Source organism: Eublepharis macularius, chromosome 11 (assembly GCF_028583425.1).
Source record: "Eublepharis macularius isolate TG4126 chromosome 11, MPM_Emac_v1.0, whole genome shotgun sequence".
In the NCBI taxonomy this organism is placed as follows: domain Eukaryota; kingdom Metazoa; phylum Chordata; class Lepidosauria; order Squamata; family Eublepharidae; genus Eublepharis; species Eublepharis macularius.
This window is the reverse complement of record NC_072800.1, coordinates 92,445,921-92,462,832: the sequence shown is the minus strand read 5'-3', so window position 1 is coordinate 92,462,832 and position 16,912 is coordinate 92,445,921. Positions and strand designations below refer to the sequence as shown.

Below are 16,912 nucleotides of genomic sequence, written 5' to 3'. Positions count from 1 at the left end.
CAGTTTGCATATTCAAGGAACAGTCAGGAAAGAGAAGGAAGGGATACATGTGAGGACTTTCCCTCTAGCCTGGGAGTTTATGATCTGGAGTTCAAGAAGGCACATGTACATGCCTACCAAGTTACGCATGAAGAGCAATTTTTAACATTTCTAATTTAGCCCTAAATTCTCCATAAGAACAATGTCCCAGCCTGTCTTAAGTGATAACCCCGGCCGTTTCCACACGGCTCCCCGCTGCTCGTAACAACCCGGAAGATTGCACAAAAACTGCAGAAGATCGCGTTTTCTCACGCAAGAAAATGCGATCTTCCGTGTTTTTTGCGCGATCTTCCAGGTTGTTACGAGCAGCGGGGAGCCGTGTGGAAATGGCCCCCATTTGGAGCAGAATTTTGTGGAAGATCTGATTGGACCGAGACACAGAACTAGCCCAGGTTTTGCACAGGCAGATGCCAGGAATTTAAGCGGGGCTTGTTGGACGTATCCATCTGCAGGATTTCATACTGTATCTTTGAGAAGCTTTAACAAGACAAAATGCTGGACTCCTGAGTGTGAGTGCATGTGCGTCAATGAGAAAAATAAACTATACATTAAGTGGTGTGTGTGTTAAATACTTAATGTCTAGGTTTTAGGCCATAGGCCATATTCCCACCATTTTCTTGGTGCCTTTTCACCTGCACAAGCAAAACTGTGCTGTAACTCAAGGCTGCAGTCAGTAAGGGCTCGGGGAGTGCTGGGGTCCAGCGCACCAGCAGATCAATCGAGTCTGTTCTTTTTTGTATAACCTCATGGCTTGGATTGCTTCCCGCAGCCATACCGGGCAGTAAAATCTCTTCAGCGTTCTCAGCTTTTTCCTACTTTAATTTATTTATTTATGCCAAAACATCTTTGCTCTCTCTAGTTCTCAAGTGTCTTCTCCCCGGAAATCCTTTGTTAAGATGTCAGCATTGGGGTAGGACCTCTGGGGCTTCATGTCACCTGTTCATCCTCTGACACCTGCCAGCCCCCCCCCCCGCCCCACACTCCATAATTCAGCACGATTAGCTAAATCTTTCATTGTTCAGTTTTGAATTTGGAGAGTCTGGCTCTGGTAAGGCCGCTTTAATTTCAAGAGAAAGCAGAGAATTTTTGTAAGGTTGAAGAAATGACTCCGAGGAGAATGTAAAGTCATGCCAGGGACCGATTATTGCAGTCCACCCTCGAGCGTGTAAGTGAGCTTCAGAAAGCAGCTTCCAAGAAATTCACTATAGATCAGAACGAAAATGCAGGGGGGGGGGATTTTTTTAACATTCTTTCCCTTACACCAGTTGCCTGATCAAATCAACACCTTAACCCGCTTTTAGCCCAGACACGAAAAAACAAAGAGACAACCGATATCTATTTGTATATCCTCCCAAGAGCTCAAGGCGGTGTACACGGCTCTTCCTCCTTCCTGATTAATTCTCATAATAATGCTGCAAGGTAGGTTAGGTTGACCGACTCACGGTCATCTATGAGCTTCATGAGAATGGGGATTTGAACCCAGGACCTAGGCTAACACTCTGACCACTAGACAATAGAGTGTACTTGGAGAAAAGCGGCCTGGGGAAAATGTCAGTCATAGAAAAGGGGCTGGGGGAAGAATTACATCCCTCATGCCCTGGCCCCGATCCATACAGGCCTTCTTCAAAGCTACTTTTTGAAACTGGAAGCCTAATCTAGACCCTTTACATATTGAAGTGTCCTTCTCAGGAAAAAAAATCATGCAAGGAAAGGCTGAAAGAATTTCAGGAAGGATACTATGATATCTGGGAGATCTTTGCCCATTTCTGCAACCGAAAATGCTTTCATCAGTCAATGCATAGCTGAAATCTCTCTCTATATGAGAACTGGTTAAATTTTAATTTTTCCTAGTTAACTTAAAATATTGAATACTCTTTCATGAATTACAAATTGGTGCAATTAAAAGCCCTGACCCCAACACACACAGTTTTGTCACCCTTGCAAGTCACAAAGAACTTCCCTAAACCGGAAAGGATTCTGGCAACGTTAGGAGGACAGACTTATGTAAGTTACAGCAAATGTCCCACATTTGACAGATTTGGACAAGCACTCATTAATGTTGAAAATCCCGGACATATGTTGTCAGTGTTCGAAAGTCTGTATTTCTTCACTTGTCAGACTTCACCAACAACAGATGAAAATCACATTCAGATGACAAGGTCTCAACATAGTCGCATCACATCAGCTCAAGGAGAATTGCAAACCAAAAAAGAATACCTTTTATATAGTACCAATCAAAAGAATATGCTTCAAGAACTCTTCATCAGGTTAGATGTCAACACACGAAAAGGGCAGAGAACACCAGTTTTTTCATGCCTTACACAGGGTGCACAGACGCACCAAAAGCCCTTACAATCATGGCATGAAACATTTTTTATTCCCCTCCTGCCTTAACACCCAGCCTGATGAAGAGTTATGGAGAATTCAAAAATTTGCACATTGTTTTGTATTCGTTTGGCAGGTCCTAAAAAATAAAGGTATTCCCTGTGCTGAATTGGGGTTTAGATGACCAACAATATTCGCTTGCATATCTCTGTGTAACCCTCACAAGATCTGTCTTACATATCTGAACTTTAACAAACAGAGTGTTCCTGTTAACACCTGCGCAATATCTAACGGCTGTTGTTGGAACATTGGTGATATTAACTCATGTGAAAAGCTGAGGCACAAAACAAATCAGATCTGTCACACTTGGTCAAGAGTTAGACCATACTGATACGGGATTAGCTTCATACACACAACCAAGTTTCGCGGGTTATTCTACACCCGGTGCAGTTTTCTCATGCCTGCAGATAGCATTCCTAGTTACCACGGGCAATATTATTATTATTCATGTCATTTATAGTCCGCCTTTCTCACTGAGACTCAAGGCGGATTACACAGTATGAGATTAGTACAACCAGTATCAAGCACATTTCAATACAGTATCAAGGACATTTCCATAAACAATGCCGTAGGGCAAACAGAAACAAGTTTAAAAGACATAGTGTCAACAAGAATCCAATACAGAGTAGAAAAAATACTGAAGCAGAACATAATCGGTTCTAGGACTAACATTAGACAACATGGAGCACTGGTGGTACATAGGAGTACATATTTAAGGCAGCAGATAATATGTAAGGCAATATAGTGATGAAGTCTACAGTCCCTAACTCATTAGCGAAGCATCTTTCCTACAATACAGCCCTCCCATTTGAGTAAAAAGCCTTTTTGAATAATGGTTGTTGTGGGTTTTCCGGGCTGTATTGCCGTGGCAATACAGCCCGGAAAACCCACAACAACCATCGTTCTCCGGCCGTGAAAGCCTTCGACAATACACCTTTTTGAATAGTTCGGTTTTGCATCGTTTACAAAAAGCCAGGAGAGTGGGGGCTCTTCTGACTTCCTCAGGCAGGTCATTCCACAGGATAGGGGCCACCACAGAGAAAGCTTGTGTACGGGATGCTGCTGACTTCACCTGTGTGCAGCCTGGCACCTGCAGGAGACCCTGTTCAGATGAGCGAAGCTGCCGTGGAGGAACATAGGGAGGAAGGCAGTCCCGTAGGTATGCCGGACTAAAGCTGTGAAGAGCTGTGTTTAATGATAGCTCATCAGCAGCACTTGTGCATAGAACTATTCTCTCTGATTTACTCCTTGAAAATGAAATCCCCAACAAGTGAAGGGGGGACAAAACCCACCAGCATCCCGGTCTCATTTTCTCCCATGACTAAGGAATATCCTAACACTGCCACCTCCAAGATTTTAGAGCAGTCACTTAATCGCTACGACATTAAAGTGCAACTTTCTAAGCAAAATGTGGAACCAGAAGTTTCTTAGGATAACCAAAGCCAAAGGACACTTTAGGCTGGAGACAGGCTCTGACAGCACGTTTGCGTTACTGATTATTGATCTCTGGTCCAATTCCTGGCTCAGTGAGAAAGGCGGAATATAAATAAATAACAATACCCTCAAAGTGGATTCCAGAGCCTGATATGCAGCATAAAACCAAGCATCACCTCACCAATATCACTCCAAACAACTCATTTTGAATTTGCATTAAGACTGTCCTTTGGGCTGTATCACAGTTCCAACAGCATTAACTGAGACAAAAAGTCCCTTCGGGAAAAAGTTTACCAATTTCCTGAAAGATGTCCGCAGTGAGGCAGAATAAAACCAGAGTCCATCGGCAGCTAGTTATCAGTCTTCAAGTTGCCAATGGGCTTTTATTTTGTTTTGGTCTAACAGACAAATACAGCCACTACCCTTTTGCAACCACAGCGAGGTAGTCAAGTGAAAACCAAGCACCGTCAAATCGCAGCTGACTTATGTTGACCCCGGCAAGGGCATTTCAACCTAAGAGATGAACAGAGGTGGCTTGCCAGTGCCTGCCTCTGCTAGTGACTGCTTAGATTCTGAGGTTTGACAGGAGCGGGTTAGTTAAATTCTACTTTTTCTGGGTGAGCACAAGAGCCCTGAAAAACCTAACCAAAAATTAACCCAAATCTAACCCAAAGGAGCTTAAAGCAGTGTGTGCAGTTTTCCCCTTCCTCATTTTGTTCTTCTTACAACGATCCTGTGAGGTGGATGAGGCAGAGAGAGAGAGTGACCGAATCAAGTTCACATGGCAAGACAGAGTGGACATTGGAACATGGGTTTCCTAGAGCCGGCTCTGACACCACACTGGTTTCTCCTGTTTAAGAGCAGTGATACTGGGAAGAGGGTCAGCAGCCAAAGGCCGGGCTGCCCTTCTGCAGTTCTCTACCAAACCTCCTCTACAATCGTTCTCCGTCACACAACGTCCTGCTCTGAGGCCCAGAATTAGTTGCAATGACCATTGTCCCTTCCAGATTATGGGCTGAACTGACTCCAAAACTGTTGAATGTCAGACAATCACATATGCAACTTTAGTAAGGAGTCCAGTAGCACCTTTAAGACTAACTTTATCGTAGCATAAGCTTTCGAGAACCACAGCTCTCTTCATCAGATACATTGTCGGCTTTCAAGAACCACAGCTCTCTAAGAAAGCTGTGGTTCTCAAAAGCTGAAGATGCATCTGACGAAGAGAGCTGTGGTTCTCGAAAGCTTGTTCTACAATAAAGTTGATTAGTCTTAAAGGTGCTACTGGACTCTTTACTATTTTGCATCTACAGACTAACACGGCTAACTCCTCTGGATCTATGTGCAACTGTAGCTTTCGACAAGGCCTGTTCTGTCTATACTGAACTCCCCGCTGGGGAGACGGATTCAGATCTGGGATTCCTACAGCCCCCTTGGAAAAAGAGGTGACCCCCTTTAAGTAGCAATTTGCCTTTGAGGGGCAGTTAAAAATTGCCCTTACAGCTTGGCTGGATGACCCAAAGGGGGAGTCTAAATCTGTTTTGGCAAGAAGCTGCTTGCCGCAGTGAGTGCTTGCCCCCCGGGGCTGCCTCTCAGTCACTGACTGCACCTCGCCGAGTGGCAAGGAGAACTTGTTTGCCACTCCACTGCTTCCTCAGGTTTCGGACCAGCTGTGGATAATACGCAATGAAGTTTTCATCATTTGGCAGGTATGATTACAGGGGACTAGTACAGCGTGTCGAACAGTTGCAGGCATATTTGGTGACATACAAATCTGCCTTATGCAGAGTCGGGCTGTTAGTCCACCTTGCCTAGTCTCTTCTGTGTTGACTAGCAGGGAGTCCCCAGGGCCCTGGGCAGAGAAAGATCTTTCCAACTGGAGATGCTGAAGAATGAACCAGAGACCTTTTGCATTCAAAGAACATTCTCCACTACTGTGGTACGGCCTTCCCAAATACGCTCAGATTTGCTTATCTCTTGCAGCCCATTCTAGGCAAGGTTTACTTGGGAGAGAGATACACTGACTTCAAAGGAACTTAATCCGGAACAATGATAGCCTTACAGTGTCACCCTAAACAGATCTTATTCAGTGGGACTTACTCCCAGAAAAATGTTCCTAGGATTGCACTGTTAGTGTCTGCAATGTAGAAAATGAACTCATGGCCTCATACGGCTGTCGTGCAAATGAGTTAGAGAAGGAACATAAAGTCACTTTTCCACGTCGAAATGCTAAAAAATAGACAGATGGACCAACCTAGCTTGTTTCAGCGAATCCTTTGGGGGCACAAAGCCCCGAAACACACATCTTAATATTTTGTCACATCTCCTGTACGTTACACTGGGTAGCAGACAAACTTTTTAAATAGGAAGAACGTACCACATGCAGTCAAATGCCACCCTGATCTCAGAATTTGTCCCAACATTTCACTAAGTCCTTGATTTGTTGAAGAGCCAGGGCGGGGGGGGGGGGGATCAGAATTTTTCAAGGTGTAGAAGAAACAGGATTTGAACTCTGGGTTCAAATCCTCAGTCGTCACTGCCATTGTGAATTTTGGTCACACAATGTTCTCTCCTGCCACCATATAAAAACGGTTGTACAGCTGGTTCTACAATAGGGAATGCAAAAAGCATCTTCAGAGAAATCACTCTTAGCAGAATACCTTTGAGTTGATCTAGGTATGGATGAGCTTCCAAGTTAACACTAAACTATACACCAGCCGGAAAGAAATAGACCCAATATACAGGTAACAATCAACAGAAGGTGGGGGGGGGGTCTGAGAGGGTCACCCTCGCCATATTACCTGCTTCCTTTAAGAAAATCTTGCAAATGAGGCTTTGGGCAGATACAGGGAGGAGAACAGTTAGAATATTGCCCAGTGGAAACTGCTGAAGGCAGACAACTGGAGCACATCTGTCAACACCAACCAACGAAAATATGTATACAACAGGGTGGTTTGAAAAAGTCAGCGCAAAATCTTGACCCAGCTAGGTCGCTGAGCAAGAAAGCGGCCCTGGGCATAGGAAACAATTGCTCAGACCTGCTCGGAGGGGGCAAAGCAACATTGCTCCAGGAGTCCAAGCGCAAGCCTGCGCAACTTACCCGAATGTCAGCAGAACTAACAAGGGAGCAGCAAAGGATCAGTCCGAGGCTTTGATAGACCAGAGAGGATCCCATAGCCAAGAGAGGCTTCGTGCAACATCCAAGGGTTCCTCAGCAGGCTGGCGAAGGATCAACCAGAGATGGGCGCCTGTCGTTGCTCTTCTGCCCACTTCCCCGCTGGCTGATGGGGTTAGCCGGAAAGGCAGAAGGTGAGGAAACCCAAACCTTTGCCCCGCTTTCTCATGGCTGAAAGTCTAAGCTGTTGCAGAAGCGCGGCCCGGAAGGAGGGGGGAGAGCAGAGAGGTCCCTGTGAAGAAGAGGGCTCGACTCCCCCAGTGCAGGAAAAAAAAAAAAGCTCAGATCCCGGTGGCTGTTTGTCTTGTGTGAGCACATCTGTCCCAGAGCCGAAAAATCACATCCATATGTCAAAACTGCTATTCCGTTTCCTTTTTTTATGAGACGGGGTGGCGAGGGGGGGGGGAGCGCCAATAATTTCTTTGTCAAACACAAACACACTCCCAGAAGGGCGAGGAGGAGGAAAGGGGGAGGGGTGGGGGGGAGCTTTAAACCACCAAATGTATTTTTAGCTCCAGTAATGTTACCGTGGAAGTTTCAGAGAAAACTTTCTCCCCCCTCCCCAAAGCTTCCCTCTCCGCGTTGTGCAGCGAGGCTCGGCAGGCGTCCTTTCCTCCCTTTTCCCGCTGCGCCTTCAAAAGGACTTTTCCAGAAGCCCCGCGGGCAGCCTTGCGCTCCGCGCGGCGCCCCGTTCCGCAGCCCCCCGGCTCGGGAAGCCGCCTTGGCCTGCGGGAATCCGGACGCGCATCGCTTCCTCGCCTCTCCTCGGCCGCTCCCCAACGCCCAGCGCGGCCGGGGAGCCGCGGAGCCGCCCGGGCTCGCCGCCGCCTCTTCCTCCGGCCCTCGCGGCTCTGGACTCAGACCCGGGAATCGCGGCGCGAAGGCGCGCGGCGGGCGGGGGGACCGGGCAGGGCGGCGGGCGCGGGGCAGGCGGCGGGCGGCGCTGCTCGGGGGCGCCTCTCGGCCGGCCGGCCGGCCGGCCAGCCCTCCTTACGGGACGCCGAGCGCGCCGGCGGGCTGCGGAGGGGCCTTCCCCGGCGCCCCAGCAGGGGAGGCTGGAGGCGGAGAGCGCGCCGCGCCGCGCCGTCGGGGACGCAGAGGCGCGCCGTCCCTGCTCCGCGGGTCTCCCTCTCCCAGCGGCGTGGCGTGCCGGGCCGGGCTGCCCGCTGGGGGAAGCTCCGCGGCGGCGCTCCCTTCCGCACGCCCCTCTCGCGGGCTTTCCTGCCTTCGGCGCAAATCCGACTCACCTCTGGGGCAGGAGCGCCCGCCCGTTTCGTTCGCGCCGCGGCGAAGGTAAGCCGAGCCCTCTCGCCCCCCTCCCCGGCCCGATCCCGGGCGGGGCTCCTCGGGAGTAAAGCCTCGCCGGGCGGGGCCTGCCTGCACGGGAGCACGGAGCTGCAGCCGCGCCGCGCGCGCCCCCCGCCAAGCGAGCGCCGCGCTCGGGGAGGGGGCTTACTCGCGAGTAAGCAGAGGCGGGCTGCCGGCCTGGTCTTGAGCGCGTTCGCTCAGAAGACGGGTCGGAGGACTTACTCGCCTGGAAGTTTGCTGGCTGCCCCTAAACTATCCGCTGCCTTCTTACTCGCGAGCAAGCAACTCTAACGCCTTTATTCTTGTAAAGGGGGAACGTATATAGGTAGGCTGCTTACTCGGAATCCCTCGCCCCTGGCTCTCGAGGAAGCCCATGTAGGATTGGGCGAACCTGGCAAGTTTACTCGCAGGTAGACCCCAACGGGACCTGCGCAGCTTGACTCAGGAGCAAACATTTTTAACCCCGGGGGCTGGGGCGAGAGGTCGCCTCCGATACGGATAAGACCCGGGCAAAGTTGTCTTTGGATGGGGCATCTCCCTCGACCCCCCGCCCTCTGCCAACCACAAATGATTATTTCAGGCGGGCAGCCGCGCTGGGCTGCAGACCGTAGAAGGCAGCTCGGAGGCACCTTAAAGACCAACCAGATCGCCAGGGCAGAAACTGTCCGCGCTTTTCACTCGCGCGCAAGCTTTGGAGAGTCCGAACTCTTGGCAAGATTCGGGTCCGGTCGCGCCTTAAAGGCCAACTAGAGTTCCCGGGTCTGAGCTTTCGAGAGCTTTGCATCCCGTCTCCCTTCTTCGTAACGCCCCTCCCACTTTCAGGGCTCGGGGGTCTCCATTCGTATTTAGTTTCAGGCGGGTAGCCGTATTGGTCTTTAGCAGAAGAACAAGATACGCATCTTTAATACCAACTAGATTTCCCGGGTCTGAGCTTTCTGTGCAACACCCTCCCCACTTTCGGGGCCCAGGGATCTCTATTTGCACCTTTAAAACTAACCCACTTTATTGTAGCATAAGTTTTCGAGAACCACAGCTCTCTTCGTCAGATGCATCAGACGAAGAGAGCTGTGGCTCTCGAAAGCTTATGCTGCAATAAAGTGGGTTAGTCTTAAAGGTGCTACTGGACTGTTTACTATTTTGCTATTACAGACTAACACGGCTAACTCCTCTGGATCCATTTCTATTTGGTTTCAGGCGGGCAGCTGCACTGGTCTGCAGCAGAACTACGTTTGGGTCCAGGAGCACCTTAAAGATCAACTGGATTCCCAGGGATCGAGCTTTCCAAAGTCAGACCTCCCTTCTTGCATCTGACGAAGGGAGCTTTGACTCTCCAAAGCTTCTACCCTGGATCTCCCGCGTGCCCCTAGCCTCGACTCCTGCTCCACGAGTTATTCTGGAGAGTTCAACTACTTAGAGCCGTTTCATTCTCCCAAATAAACCCCCAAACGGTCACGGGCGAGTGAAAATAGCTGCGGCGGCCCGGCTCTCCCACCCCCTTCCCCTCCACACTGAATGGGGTCCTTGAGCACATTGCATGAAAAGGGTCTCTCTCTGCGCGCCGGCTGCAGCTGTCCGGGAACGCGTGTGGCGCCTGTCGCCCCAGAGGGCGAGTAGAAAAGGCAGCGTGGCTACTGTCCTATTGGCTGGCTGGGCCCCTCACGTGACCCTCAGGCAGTCAACCGCAAGCCTGGGGTGGCCACACCTCCCACCCCACCTCCGGGTGGGGAGGGGGGATTAGCCGGGAGCTCGTCTGCTGCAGTTGCACCGCGAGGTTGCAAGGAATCAACATGTTCGTCCCCTGGCAGTGCGGGTCAGCCTGACATTCTTCTCGGAGAGAATAGATCCAGAGGAGTATTTAGCTTGTAGTTAGTCTGTAGTTGCAAAAGTGTAAAGAGTCCAGTAGCATCTTTAAGACAAACCAACTTCATTGCAGCATAAGCTTTCGAGAGCCTCAGCTCTCTTCGTCTGATGCATCGTCAGTTTTCGAGAATCACAGCTCTCTTTATCAGATGCGTCTGACGAAGAAAGCTGTGGTTCTTGAAAACTTATGCTACAATAAAGTTGGTTAGTCTTATAGGCGCTACTGGACTCTACTATTCTAGGAGAGAAGTTGGTTGCTGCCCTTTGTTGTGAAGAACCCCACACTAGCAAGTTTGGCAGGGATGGAACCCCCCCCCTCCCCCCAAGTCCATCCTATGCCCTTCTCTGTCTTGGAACTATGCCCATGAGTTCTGGAAAGGATGGCCGCTATGGATTTTTTTAAAAAAAGGCACCAGGAAAGGAGAGCTGGATCTATATTGTATGTGTGTGAGAGACTTCCAAAAACATTGCTTTGAAATCGATAGCAGGGTATTTTTATACAGACATATTTTTGCAATTCTGAATGTCGTGGGAGAAGGGGGAAAGGGGTGGGCGGTGGCTCTCCGGCAACCACAAATGTGTCTATTTCCAGCCAGGGCTGCTTAGATAAATATGTACTTAAGAAGCCAGGAGGTCTGTCAGATAAGAGACCTCAGTGCCCACCCCAGAGTCTTCCAAAACCACTTGCTCTGGAGGAGCCCCACTGACATCAGTGCCACATGTCTAGGCCCTAACTGCCAGCGGGGTGTAGTGGGCCAGGACTGGAAAGACCCGGGTTCCAATCTCCACTCAGCCCTGAAGCTCACTAGGCAATGGTGGCTTTCTTGATTTAACTTACCTCACAGGGTTGTTGTGAGGATGAAATTGAGGAGGGCAAATGGATACATCACTCAAGGTCCCTGGCCAGAGAGTGCAATAAAAATGGATGTGTCAGATCTGCAATTGCTACTCTGGAATCATGAGCTGAAAACACAAGGATCATCCAAGAACGGTGTCAGAAGCAACACACACGGTTTGTTCCTGGAGGGGCTGCTCTAGGATGATAGTTGACTATCTCTGTTGTAGATTTTTATCGCAACTTTCCTCCAAGGACATCAAGGCGCACAACAGCCCGGTCAGGTAGGCTAGGCAGAGAGAGACAGTGACAGGGCCAAAGTCACCCAGTGTGCTTTGCAGCTAAGTTGGAACTTGAACCCAAATCTCCAGGGTCTTAGCCTGACACTCTAGCCACTGCACAAGACTGCTATTCCAGCTTTCTTCCATGGAACTCACACATGGTACTTGGAAGTCTCCCGTCCAAGTGGCTTTCTGAAACTGCTCTTCTGTATCCCACCTCACCATATTGTCAGGCAGGGCTTTTTTTCTGGGAAAAGAGGTGGTGGAACTCCGTGGGTTGCCCTGGGAGAAAATGGGCACATGGCTGGTGGCCCCGCCCCCTGATCTCCAGACAGAGGGGAGTTGAGATTGCCCTTCGCGCTGGCACGGAGGGCGATCTCAACTCCCCTCTGTCTGGAGATCAGGGGGCGGGGCCACCAGCCATGTGACCATTTTCAAGAGGTTCCGGAACTCCATTCCACCGCGTTCCCGCTGAAAAAAAGCCCTGTTGTCAGGTAATAGGATTCTTTATCTTTTCATTGAAACTTCACTCTTTACATCTTTATCATTAAATAACTTGAAAGAATAGATAATACTATCCACTGACTTTACATACATGATTAAAGGAGAATGATTAGTTGAGCACATTCATTATTGCTTACCAAAAACAAGCTGGTTACATGCAGAGAACGTTTTCTTAAGAAGCTCTTTATCAATAAGTTTTTAAAATCCTCTTCCAATAATACCGAAATGTCCTACTAAATGAGGGGTCACATTGTTGGTTAACTTATGATTTGACTTCAAAAACTGTACAGTTATCTATCCTTATGTATGTGCTAAAAACAAATGAATTCTGTGTTCGCAGTCTCACTACTTTTAATGGGAACTGAGGATTATCAAATACAGTGAGTATGGTTTTCTCATGCATGTGAGAATCAATTGGACCTCAGCAATGCACCCCATCATTGAACTGTATCTTCATTTCTGATTTTTTTAGAGTCTCTCTACACATCTTACACTGGGATGCTCAAGTGTAGAGAGACGCAACGTTAGCCGGGAAGCATAGTTTAAAAAAACAGAGAGGGTAGGGATTGTTCCTCAGAGGGTTTGTTAATTTCATTTTCACCTGAGGGAAGGGGAGGTGAAATTGACAGAGCCTTCTAGGAGGCTAAGAGGAAATTAACAAACCCTCTGAGGAGTGATCTCAGCTGGCTCTGTCTTTTTAAACTGCCCTCCTCTAGAGAGGTGAAATTGACAGAGCCTTCTAGGAGGCTAAGAGGAAATTAACAAACCCTCTGAGGAGTGATCTCAGCTGGCTCTGTCTTTTTAAACTGCCCTCCTCTAGAGAGGTGAAATTGACAGAGCCTTCTAGGAGGCTAAGAGGAAATTAACAAACCCTCTGAGGAGTGATCTCAGCTGGCTCTGTCTTTTTAAACTGCCCTCCTCTAGAGAGGTGAAATTGACAGAGCCTTCTAGGAGGCTAAGAGGAAATTAACAAACCCTCTGAGGAGTGATCTCAGCTGGCTCTGTCTTTTTAAACTGCCCTCCTCTAGAGAGGTGAAATTGACAGAGCCTTTGGTTCTGTCTTTTTAAATTACACTTCCCGGCTAACATTGCGTGCAGCATCCTCGTAGAAGATGTCTCGTATTGAGAGACGTCCTGGCCAGTGTCAGACATGTCTCACACCTGGGACCCAATTCGCATCTAGTGATTTTAATTGTACTCTTTCTAATCTTCCAGAGGCTATATTAGTTTCTTACTCCTTTGTTCCTTGTTGTCTTCCAAGGTGTTGATATTTTGGGTCTCTGGGCTTCCTATTTGGCATGTTTAGCTGACGTACCAGGCCATCTCCAAATCCAGCCTGCAGAAGAATGATCTTTTAAGTCAAGAGATTTTGATTGTTGAGGGACTGTGCAATATGAATGTCGCTGAGGTTTTATGAGCAGGAATTGTTTTATTTATTTTGTTACCTTGTTTTTGTACTCTGATGTGATCCACTCTGAGCCTGCTGGCAGGGGGAGTGGGATAGAAGTGCAGTCAAATAAATAAATAAATACATCCTGGTTATATCTATACAGTGGGGCTTCTAAAGACAATGCCTGCTTCAACATGTGCTTTCTGTTCTTCAAAAAAGAAAAAGAAAAAGGCATTTCCCCCCACAAAAACCATTTGCAAATCCATATGGAGTTCATTAACTGATCAATTAACATTTGTGATTAATTAACTGAACTTTCTTTAATTGGGTGACAGCCCTAATAAGAAACATCCCATCTCTGCCTGCAGAAGAGCAGATCAGATGCACGTACATCTCCATGAATAGACACGGAAAGAAGCCATTGTGGCATGACTGAACATCGGATGGCATTGAGATGCTTTCGGTATGCGTGTTTTCTTTGCTGATGTCCATATGCACTCCTGCGTATTGATGAGAAAGCGTATTAAAACACTGCAAATGAGGAAAAGTGGCTTGAGAACCCTCCCTTCAATAAACAATTCATTTCAGCTCTGCCACGAAGGGCTCCTTTAGAAGCACATTTGTGGACACGCCACACCAATTTCCAGAGTCCCCAGCTATATATAGTTGGAGGGAGGCCGAGCTGTTTGCAGCGAGGGGTGCGGAATCCAACCCGGGCAGGCTCTTAAAAAGGAAGGACGAAGGCGGGGAAAGAGAGAATTGATCCACTATACTGCTGAGAGCAGTAACTCCTTGATGGTAAATAAGGTTTTTCGGCAGCCAGCGAGCCATAGGCTAGGGCCTTTGCTTCTCTTTAGCTATGTTTGCTGATATATTTTTAGACAGTCAACTGCCAAGAAATCCAAACCAGCAAGAAGGCCTCAAGAAAGGAGTGGCTTGATGGAGTGGGGAGCGCATGTCCCCATGCAACAGCACTGGTTGCAGGACTTGACTGCTACTCTGTTTAATTATTAAAGAGAGAGACCTCAAAATTGCTGGTGCCGCACATATGCTCAGCTCTGATCCCCCCCTCCCTCTGTCTTCCAGCTCCTGCTCTGACGAAAAGGCTTCTAGGAACTGAGAACTTTCCAGGGCTGCTGGCAGATTCAGTCTGATTACATATTTTTGGCGTTGTTTGAAACGTCGTACGTCAGTTCCTGGATCAGCAACACCTGTTAAAGGTCGGAAACTCGGTGCCTGAGTTCCTTCTGCTGGGAGAAGAAACTTCCGAAGACCAGCAGCTGTTGTGCTGCAAAGTGGGAGACAAAATCAGGAACACCCCCGGCTCAAATCTCCACTCAGCCATGAAACGCACTGGAGGATCTCGGTGCCAGTCATTCTCTCAGTTTAATTTATCTCACAAGGCAGTTGTGAGGATACAATGGTGCTTGAGTAGAGTTCCAAACCTCCAGGTGGTAGCTGGAGATCTCCCAGAATAACAACTGATCTCGAGACACCAGAAATCAGTCCCCCTGGAGAAAATAGTAAAGAGTCCAGTAGCACCTTTAAGACTAACCAACTTTATTGTAGCATAAACTACAATAAAGTTCTCTTCGTCAGATGCATTGTCAGCTTTCGAGAACCACAGCTCTCTTCATCAGATACGTTGTCAGCTTTCGAGAACCACAGCTCTTTTCATCAGATGCATCGTCAGCTTTCGAGAACCACAGCTCTCTTCATCAGATACGTTGTCAGCTTTCGAGAACCACAGCTCTTTTCATCAGATGCATCGTCAGCTTTCGAGAACCACAGCTCTCTTCATCAGATACGTTGTCAGCTTTCGAGAACCACAGCTCTTTTCATCAGATGCATCATCAGCTTTCGAGAACCACAGCTCTCTTCGTCAGATACATCATCAGCTTTTGAGAACCACAGCTCTCTTCATAAGATACATTGTCGGCTTTCGAGAACCACAGCTCTCTAAGAAAGCTGTGGTTCTCAAAAGCTGAAGATGCATCTGACAAAGAGAGCTGTAGTTCTCGAAAGCTTATGCTACAATCAAATTGGTTAGTCTTAAAGGTGCTACTGGACTTTTTACTATTTTGCAACTACAGACTAACACGGCTAACTCCTCTGGATCTCTGACCCTGGAGAAAATGGCTGCTTTGGAAGCAGGCTGCTTTGCCTGTCCATCACATGTTGCATCCATACATTGACACATGTATGGAGGCACCATCCTAGAGGTAAGTGGGTCCATCTGGTTGTAAGAAAGAACCAAACACAAATTCATTTTGAAAAGGAAATTGGAGGCCAGTACATGGAGAAATATGGGCTTTAAATCATATGGTCAGCTGTACATGCATTCAATGTAACATGAGAAATACTCAACACACATATAAAGAAAAATCGAGTGTGCAATGTACATGGATCATGTGTGTTCACTGTAACTTGTAAAAAAGCAACCCAGAAGTTTCATACTGCCTGCCAGAGTGGCTGATACTGGGCACCCTTGTTTCCTTCTTCCTCTGAAGAGGAATAAAGTCCATTTCGAGTTGCCAGACTTTTATGGCAATTTCCCTGTTTCTGCCTTTAACAGCAGTCTGACACACAGAAATCCAACAGGTCCACCAAAAAGCTGCATCTGTTGATTGCTTATCTACATATGATTAGAGGTAGAGGTGCAGAGGCCAGGCATACAAGGGAGGCAGCGTTTCAAAATGGGCATTGCAGCATTGCTCTATATACATTAAACACACAAGCTGTCGATTGGAGGAGAAACTTAATACACCCACAAGATCGAAAATACATCAAGCAAGGTTGGGGAAATGGGTCTTAAAAAAGAAACGTAACAAAGAGCTCATATATCAACTCAGCCTCAAAGGGAAGGCGTGCAAGAACAAGGTCTCAACTCCCATTTCGCCCTGATCACTTAATTTTGTCATTCCAGCAATTATCACATTGCTCTCCAACAGAGCTCAGTGCAACACATCAAGGCCCCCCTCCATTTTACCATCGCAACAGCCCTGTAAGGTAGGTGGGGTCCAGAGAGCATGACGAGCCCTGTGAGATTTTCATGACAATACAAGTATATGAACTTGAGCATTTGTCCTAATCCAAAGCTCTAACCTCGTTTGATCGTTATTTCTCCATGTCTGTTTCTCCAGACTCGTGATATTTTATTTAACCTCTTTCTGTTTCACCCAAACTCTAAAGAGCTCTGGACAATGTTGGCACGGGATGATATCATTTTATTCTCACAACAACCTTGTAAAACGGGGCAGGCTGACAGACGGCGGGACAGCCCATAGCTCAGTGGCAGAGCATCTGTTTGGCATGCAAAAGGTCCCAGTTCAACCCCTGGCATCTCCACTTAAAAGGTAGTAAGTGAGGGGCCGTTCCCTTGTAGTTGCCCCCCAACGGCTGGGGCACAGAGGTATACTGCTGCTGAACATGGAGATTCCATTTAGTCCTAAGAGGAGCCACCTCTTTCTCTGTGAATTTGTCTCCCCACCCTTTGCCACGCCTTTGTTATCCTGGTACAGCAGATATGTCCTCCCTCCCAACCAATAAGCTTGGCCTTTTCGGATAACAGAGATTTCCACAAGCTTTGCACTTCGAGTCAAAGTTTGCAGTTTTCCAAAGCATGATTGTTGCCAAGTGCTCCACTGGACCGGGTCCTGCAACCTCTGTTAACCGTGTAATAATTAACTTTGTAAAGATCTGGA

At 48.0% G+C, this 16,912-nt stretch overlaps 1 protein-coding gene across 1 annotated transcript in view; it reads right to left on the bottom strand.

Moving 5' to 3' along the window:
- PTH1R (parathyroid hormone 1 receptor) overlaps positions 1-7,494 on the bottom strand; it is a 164,021-nt gene extending 156,527 nt beyond the window's left edge. The window contains exon 1 of the mRNA XM_054991873.1: positions 6,956-7,494. Coding sequence (XP_054847848.1) covers positions 6,956-7,030 — 75 coding nt within the window. The 5' untranslated portion in view covers positions 7,031-7,494. The remainder of the gene's footprint in view (positions 1-6,955) is intronic.
- Between the last annotated feature and the right edge of the window lie 9,418 nt (positions 7,495-16,912).